Consider the following 8,637-nt stretch of genomic DNA (forward strand, 5'->3'; position numbering starts at 1 on the left):
GCACCAGTCTCCTCACTGTCTCTATGGTGGCACTCCACCTCACACTCAGGCACCAGTCTCCTCACTGTCTCTATGGTGGCACTCCTCCTCACACTCAGGCACCAGTCTCCTCACTGTCTCTATGGTGGCACTCCTCCTCACACTCAGGCACCAGTCTCCTCACTGTCTCTATGGTGGCACTCCACCTCACACTCAGGCACCAGTCTCCTCACTGTCTCTATGGTGGCACTCCACCTCACACTCAGGCACCAGTCTCCTCACTGTCTCTATGGTGGCACTCCACCTCACACTCAGGCACCAGTCTCCTCACTGTCTCTATGGTGGCACTCCACCTCACACTCAGGCACCAGTCTCCTCACTGTCTCTATGGTGGCACTCCACCTCACACTCAGGCACCAGTCTCCTCACTGTCTCTATGGTGGCACTCCTCCTCACACTCAGGCACCAGTCTCCTCACTGTCTCTATGGTGGCACTCCACCTCACACTCAGGCACCAGTCTCCTCACTCTCTATGGTGGCACTCCTCCTCACACTCAGGCACCAGTCTCCTCACTGTCTCTATGGTGGCACTCCTCCTCACACTCAGGCACCAGTCTCCTCACTGTCTCTATGGTGGCACTCCACCTCACACTCAGGCACCAGTCTCCTCACTGTCTCTATGGTGGCACTCCTCCTCACACTCAGGCACCAGTCTCCTCACTGTCTCTATGGTGGCACTCCACCTCACACTCGGGCACCAGTCTCCTCACTGTCTCTATGGTGGCACTCCACCTCACACTCAGGCACCAGTCTCCTCACTGTCTCTATGGTGGCACTCCACCTCACACTCAGGCACCAGTCTCCTCACTGTCTCTATGGTGGCACTCCACCTCACACTCAGGCACCAGTCTCCTCACTGTCTCTATGGTGGCACTCCACCTCACACTCAGGCACCAGTCTCCTCACTGTCTCTATGGTGGCACTCCACCTCACACTCGGGCACCAGTCTCCTCACTGTCTCTATGGTGGCACTCCACCTCACACTCGGGCACCAGTCTCCTCACTGTCTATGGTGGCACTCCTCCTCACACTCAGGCACCAGTCTCCTCACTGTCTCTATGGTGGCACTCCACCTCACACTCAGGCACCAGTCTCCTCACTGTCTCTATGGTGGCACTCCTCCTCACACTCAGGCACCAGTCTCCTCACTGTCTCTGTGGTGTCACTCCTCCACCTCACACTCAGGCACCAGTCTCCTCACTGTCTCTATGGTGGCACTCCACCTCACACTCAGGCACCAGTCTCCTCACTGTCTCTGTGGTGGCACTCCACCTCACACTCGGGCACCAGTCTCCTCACTGTCTCTATGGTGGCACTCCACCTCACACTCAGGCACCAGTCTCCTCACTGTCTCTGTGGTGGCACTCCACCTCACACTCAGGCACCAGTCTCCTCACTGTCTCTATGGTGGCACTCCACCTCACACTCAGGCACCAGTCTCCTCACTGTCTCTATGGTGGCACTCCACCTCACACCCAGGCACCAGTCTCCTCACTGTCTCTATGGTGGCACTCCACCTCACACTCAGGCACCAGTCTCCTCACTGTCTCTGTGGTGGCACTCCACCTCACACTCAGGCACCAGTCTCCTCACTGTCTCTATGGTGGCACTCCACCTCACACTCAGGCACCAGTCTCCTCACTGTCTCTATGGTGGCACTCCACCTCACACTCGGGCACCAGTCTCCTCACTGTCTATGGTGGCACTCCTCCTCACACTCAGGCACCAGTCTCCTCACTGTCTCTATGGTGGCACTCCACCTCACACTCAGGCACCAGTCTCCTCACTGTCTCTGTGGTGTCACTCCTCCACCTCACACTCAGGCACCAGTCTCCTCACTGTCTCTATGGTGGCACTCCACCTCACACTCAGGCACCAGTCTCCTCACTGTCTCTGTGGTGGCACTCCACCTCACACTCGGGCACCAGTCTCCTCACTGTCTCTATGGTGGCACTCCTCCTCACACTCAGGCACCAGTCTCCTCACTGTCTCTATGGTGGCACTCCACCTCACACCCAGGCACCAGTCTCCTCACTGTCTCTATGGTGGCACTCCACCTCACACCCAGGCACCAGTCTCCTCACTGTCTCTATGGTGGCACTCCACCTCACACTCAGGCACCAGTCTCCTCACTGTCTCTGTGGTGGCACTCCACCTCACACTCAGGCACCAGTCTCCTCACTCTCTATGGTGGCACTCCTCCTCACACTCAGGCACCAGTCTCCTCACTGTCTCTGTGGTGGCACTCCTCCTCACACTCAGGCACCAGTCTCCTCACTCTCTATGGTGGCACTCCACCTCACACTCAGGCACCAGTCTCCTCACTGTCTCTGTGGTGGCACTCCACCTCACACTCGGGCACCAGTCTCCTCACTGTCTCTATGGTGGCACTCCACCTCACACTCAGGCACCAGTCTCCTCACTCTCTATAGTGGCACTCCACCTCACACTCGAGCACCGGTCTCCTCACTCTCTATGGTGGCACCCCACCTCACACTTGATCTTCACCCTCTGCCTGCAATTCCAGTAGTCTCATACAGGTTAATAGCGCTCTTTCTCCCCAGCAGCAGACTACTATAATGCTTGTGTAAGTTCTTTGATCCTTTTTGGCTCTTGCTAAGCTCATTGGGTGGTGCATCATTAGTAGGGAGCGCTACTCACCCCCACTGCTAGCTGCGATGCAGACACTGCGGAGCTGCACAGCTTTGTCCTCTGTTATGCTGTGCCTGACCTCCACTGCTGTGAGTAGAATGAACCGCGGCACTCATTCCAGTTCAAGGTAGCAATTCAAGAATGTATATTGATAAGTGAGGATATGGTGAAAGCAAGGATGGCCAACGTATCCCTCTTAGGGCTGCTTCTCACTTGTGAGTTTCTCGCAGTAGAGCAATGGTAGAAAATCTCGCATTGGAATCGGACACATGTTAGTGAATGATTCAGCTCTCATCTGCGATTTTTTTTCTCAGTCCAAATCGGACTGCAGCATGCTGCTTTTTTGCGAGTTTCTACTGCGAGTCTCTCCAATGCAAGTCTATGGGAGCGTGTAAAAAATCGGATGTCACGGGACGGCACTCACACCATCCTAGTGACATCCGATTTTCTAAATACATTTCTCGCATGTTTCCTAAAAACACTGGAAACGAGCGATGTCTCCCAATGTCTGTCAATCACTATTCTCTGTCAGTCGATCTCTCCCTCTCGGTCTCTATTCTCTCTGTCGGTCCGTCACTATCTCTGTCCCTCTCTCACAGTCTGTCGGTCATTTTCCCCTCCTCTCTCATACTCACCGTTCCCCGATCACCGGCGCGGCGCTGCACGGCATTCACACTGCTGCGGCGGCTTTTACTATTTTAAAAAAGCCGGCCGCTCATTAAACAATCTCGTATTCCCTGCTTTCCCCGCCCACCGGCACCTATGATTAGTTGCAGTGAGACACGCCCCCACACTGAGTGACAGGTGCCTCACTGCACCCAATCACAGCAGCCGGTGGGCGGGTCTATACTGTGCAGTGAAAAAATAAATAAATAATTAAAAAAAATGGCGTGCGGTCCCCCCAATTTTAATACCAGCCAGATAAAGCCATACGGCTGAAGGCTGGTATTCTCAGGATGGGGAGCTCCACGTTATGGGGAGCCCCCCAGCCTAACAATATCAGTCAGCAGCCGCCCAGAATTGCCGCATACATTATATGCGATAGTTCTGGGACTGTACCCGGCTCGTCCCGATTTGCCCTGGTGCGTTGGCAAATTGGGGTAATAAGGAGTTAATGGCAGCCCATAGCTGCCACTAAATCCTAGATTAATCATGTCAGGCGTCTATGAGACACCCTCCATGATCTGTAAGTTACAGTAAATAAACACACACACCCGAAAAAATCATTTATTAGAAGTAAAAAACACAAACACATTCCCTCATTACCAATTTAATCAGCCCCAAAAAGCCCTCCATGTCCGGCGTAATCCACGGACCTCCAGCGTCGCTTCCAGCATGAAGGTGACAGGAGCTGCAGAAGACACCGCCGCTCCGGTCACCTCCAAGCAGCAACTGAGGTGAGTAGTGCAATCAGCTGCGCTGTCACTGAGGTTAATCGCGGCCACCGCTGGATCCTCCAACAGTGACAGCTCAGCTGATCGCGCTACTCACCTCAGTTGCTGTGTGGAGGTGACAGGAGCGGATGTGTCTTCTGCAGCTCCTGTCACCTTCATGCTGGAAGCGACGCTGGAGGTCCGTGGATTACGCCGGACATGGAGGGCTTTTTGGGGCTTATTAAATTGGTAATGAGGGAATGTGTTTGTGTTTTTTATTTCTAATAAAGGATTTTTTCATGTGTGTGTTTATTTACTGTAATTTACAGATTAATCATGGAGGGTGTCTCATAGACGTCTGACATGATTAATCTAGGATTTAGTGGCAGCTATGGGCTGCCAATAACTCCTTATTACCCCGATTTGCCAACGCACCAGGGCAAATCGAGAAGAGCCGGGTACAGTCCCAGAACTGTCGCATATAATGTATGCGGCAATTCTGGGCGGCTGCTGACTAATATTGTTAGGCTGGGGGGCTCCCCATAACGTGGAGCTCCCCATCCTGAGAATACCAGCCTTCAGCCGTATGGCTTTATCTGGCTGGTATTAAAATTGGGGGGGACCACACGCCATTTTTTTTAATTATTTATTTATTTATTTCACTGCACAGTATAGACACGCCCACCGGCTGCTGTGATTGGGTGCAGTAACACAGCTGTCACTCAGCGTGTGGGCGTGTCTCACTGCAACCAATCATAGGCGCCGGTGGGCGGGGAAAGCAGGGAATACGAGATTGTTTAATGAGCGGCCGGCTTTGTCAAAATAATAAAAGCCGCCGGAGCAGTGTGAATGCCGTGCAGCGCCGCGCCGGGGATCGGTGAGTATGAGAGAGGACTGCTAACTTCAGTCACTTAGGAGATTAGCGGTCACCGGTGAGCCCTTCACAGGTGACCGCTAATCAGGACGCGACACAGACAGAGCCGCAGCATGACAATGAAGTCGGGTTAAGTTCACCCGAGTTCATTCTGACAGTGCGGCTCTGTCTGTGTCTGCTGTCATCTGCCATTCAGCTCTGCTACATGGCTGTCTGTGTCTGCTGTCAGCGGCCATGTAGCAGTGCTGAATGGCAGATGACATAGTAAAAAATACGCATTACACACGCATTACACACGCTAGTAAAATCTCAGAAATAGCATCGCACTTGCGTTGCACTCGCACCTAACGTGAACTAAAATCAGCCGAGTTTTTTTCAGCCCAGTCGGACCGATTTTACTCGCATAGATGTGTTTCCAGCCTTACTCAGAGCTTGGTTGTGGACTGTGTCCTAGTGACTGCTACAGTCACTTCCAGGGTCAGACGCACACTTATTAGACCTCTGCCACGGACAAGGCCTGGGACAATCTGAAACGTCGGTCATCCTTGCTTTACTGTATCCTCACTTATCAATAAAAATAATTTAATTGCTAGCTTCGACAAGACTGAATACTGTGGCTCTTCCACTCATATCTTGAGGTTCCATCCAACCTCTGAGGACGTTTTATTACCTTGCTTGTAGGGGGCAAGGGAGTGTTTTAAAGCTTGTTGTTTCCAAAATCATGCAAAATAGTGAATACAGCTCTGAAGTATAATACAATAAGTAATGTAATGTATGTACACAGCGACTCCACCAGCAGAATGAGTGCAGCTCCGGAGTATAATACAGGAGGTAACTCAGGATCAGTAATCTATGTACACAGTGACTGCACCAGCAGAATAGTGAGTGCAGCTCTGGAGTATAATATAGGAGGTAACTCAGGATCAGTAATGTAATGTATGTACACAGTGACTGCAGAATAGTGAGTGCAGCTCTGGAGTATAATATAGGAGGTAACTCAGGATCAGTAATGTAATGTATGTACACAGTGACTGCACCAGCAGAATAGTGAGTGCAGCTCTGGAGTATAATACAGGAGGTAACTCAGGATCAGTAATGTAATGTACACAGTGACTGCTCCAGCAGAATAGTGAGTGCAGCTCTGGAGTATAATACAGGAGGTAACTCGGTCAGTATAGACACTATTTATATCGCTGTATTACTGATAGACACATCTACAGTTTTTTTTTATCATGGAAGAATCATTTACTTAGTGATTATTTTCTAGAGATGTGACTGGTCGGCGCCACCTTGTGGTGAAATTAATACTTTGCAGGATTATAAGTTTATACATTATTGATTCTGATAATGATAGAATTTAGCACATTTCACCAGTACGGAGGCCACATAATGGCAGCTCCCACTAAATGTATAGCGCAGGTGCATGAAAAGTGGCCATAGAGGAAGAAACATCAGGTAAAGGATCATTATTTGGAGTATAAAATGTCTTGAGTAACATCAGAGATCCATCGTCAACCATGGGTTGGGTTCTACGACTTTCTAGATCATTCTAGAGGGTCCCATCACTTGGAGTCTTCTTTGCAATGGATGCAACCAGGGTTGACTCCCCAGTGGAAACCAATGCTATGGAGGACGGATGAATATCGGCCGCTCACATAGCGGAGGACGGTGGTGTCATACAGGGGGAAATCATTGAAGCTGTTGCCGGAGGGTTGCCCAAATTTTAGTATTCTTCCGCGGCTTGTCACAAAGACCAGCTCATTCACGTAGGAGGCCACCTTCCCCGACACTTGTACGATGTTCTCTCCACGATGTAGTAGAACCTCAAGGAGCGTTCCTGAGGGATTCCCGTAATAAGGTCCCCAGGTATCGCCATACCTGAACTGGATCCTGAGGAGACAAGAGCATTAGGCTGAGAGAGCAGGTCTGCCTAGAGAGAAGATACTGTCCGAGCTGGAATATGTCTCCCATCCTGGGCCCATTCTATTATACATGTGCCTCGATCTGCTCTCTCACACTCTACTCACCTCCCTCTTCTCTTCAACATCGTGACATCCCTTCCTCCAGTTCAATGGCGCATTAAATCACTACCATGCGCCCTAGTCATGGGCATGCTGATGTCTGCTGCCAGACTCCGATTGGCCAACAGTGTGTATTGTGGTGCAGGGGCCCCTCTCCTGGGCCAGGGTGGAAAATTAAGTGATCATACAAATAACCTAGCAGTGGCTTGCAGCTGATTTCTTTCTGTGATGTAAAACCTTTCCCTGCCTGTTTTATCACAGGAGTGAGTGTTTCTGTCTCCAGTCACCTGAGCTCATCCTAAATCAAGCCAGTGATATAGGAACTCCGGCTGCCGCTAATCTCATAAGTGACTGACTTGATTTATGATGTTCTCAGGGAACTGGAGACAAGACAGAAACACTCACTCCTGTGATATAACAGGCAGGGGACTGTTTTACCTCACAGAAAAAACATCAGATATGATCCCTTGCTGTCTCGCATACTCTATTGTGTTTTCCCCTGGCCAGGAGCTGTGGTATGTGCTGACCATGTTATGCATAGTCAGACATGGCCATTACACAGTACATAGCAGGGGCGCATGTATAAGTTCTCAGCACAGGAACATTTTTTTTTTATACATGCAATTGTGGAACTTATTCTTAGTTAAAGATCTATTGATTACAATGCACTTTGTGAGAAAACCCCTAAATAAATAAAAAGATACAAACAATTGCTGAGGCTTCTGTCTCTGGGTCCTAGTGCAGTCACCTCACAGTCAGCAGCATTATCCGGTATTTTATCAGAGCAATAAAAATCAATATAAAAATATCAAGTAAAAAATAATATTGCAAAATCCCAATTCTCTCACCCTATGACGTGACTTGGATTCTCCCGCACTCGCAGTCCAGTTATCGGCCCATTCAGCTGCTCCGAGGAGAAGGAGAATGCAGTGCCCCCTCCTGCACCGTACTCCCCCACAAAGGAAGACATACGGGACTGCACTATAGGATGAGACGAGACTCAATGACTTGTATACACAGATATATATACTGTATATACAATGACTGGTTACACGGGATGATAAAATCACAGATTATATGGAAGGGAGCAAGAAAAACATTAATGACGCCACTCACCACTGGCAGCCAGCGAGGAGCCCAGGAGCAGGCACAGGCACACCAGAGCCAGCATCGTGCAGACAGTGAGTGCAGCGCCGGCCAGAGGAGTCACTGGTCAGAGCTAAAACCAAAGAGACGAGAGATAGTAATGTGCACTGAGAGTACCCCCATAGTTACACTGATAATAATCTGCCACTAGGAGTACCCCCATAGTTACACTGATAATAATCTGCCACTAGGAGTACCCCCATAGTTACACTGATAATAATCTGCCACTAGTAGTACCCCCATAGTTACACTGATAATAATCTGCCACTAGGAGTACCCCCATTGTTACACTGATAATAATCTGCCACTAGTAGTACCCCCATAGTTACACTGATAATAATCTGTCACTAGTAGTACCCCCATTGTTACACTGATAATAATCTGCCACTAGGAGTACCCACATAGTTACACTGATAATAATCTGCCACTAGGAGTACCCCCATTGTTACACTGGTAATAATCTGCCACTAGGAGTACCCCCATTGTTACACTGATAATAATCTGCCACTAGTAGTACCCCCATAGTTACACT

The 8,637-nt window shown here is 49.9% G+C and overlaps 1 protein-coding gene across 1 annotated transcript; it reads right to left on the reverse strand.

Annotated features, from left to right (window-relative positions):
- Positions 1-6,122: 6,122 nt before the first annotated feature.
- LOC142246543 (zymogen granule membrane protein 16-like) lies at positions 6,123-8,174 on the reverse strand. Its single transcript, XM_075319610.1, has 3 exons — positions 8,076-8,174; positions 7,808-7,940; positions 6,123-6,828 (listed from the first exon to the last, which is right to left on the reverse strand). Exons 1-3 carry the CDS (start codon positions 8,128-8,130, stop codon positions 6,501-6,503), a joined length of 516 nt encoding a protein of 171 aa, XP_075175725.1. The 5' UTR covers positions 8,131-8,174; the 3' UTR covers positions 6,123-6,500.
- Between the last annotated feature and the right edge of the window lie 463 nt (positions 8,175-8,637).

This window comes from Anomaloglossus baeobatrachus, chromosome 7 (assembly GCF_048569485.1).
Source record: "Anomaloglossus baeobatrachus isolate aAnoBae1 chromosome 7, aAnoBae1.hap1, whole genome shotgun sequence".
In the NCBI taxonomy this organism is placed as follows: domain Eukaryota; kingdom Metazoa; phylum Chordata; class Amphibia; order Anura; family Aromobatidae; genus Anomaloglossus; species Anomaloglossus baeobatrachus.

Coding starts and splice junctions, on each gene's coding strand:
- LOC142246543 (XM_075319610.1), bottom strand. CDS start 8,130: ATGCTGGCTCTGGTGTGCCTGTGCCTGCTCCTGGGCTCCTCGCTGGCT. Junction 7,941..8,075: donor CTCCTCGCTGGCTGCCAGTG/GTGAGTGGCGTC, acceptor CTCATCCTATAG/TGCAGTCCCGTATGTCTTCC. Junction 6,829..7,807: donor AATCCAAGTCACGTCATAGG/GTGAGAGAATTG, acceptor TTGTCTCCTCAG/GATCCAGTTCAGGTATGGCG.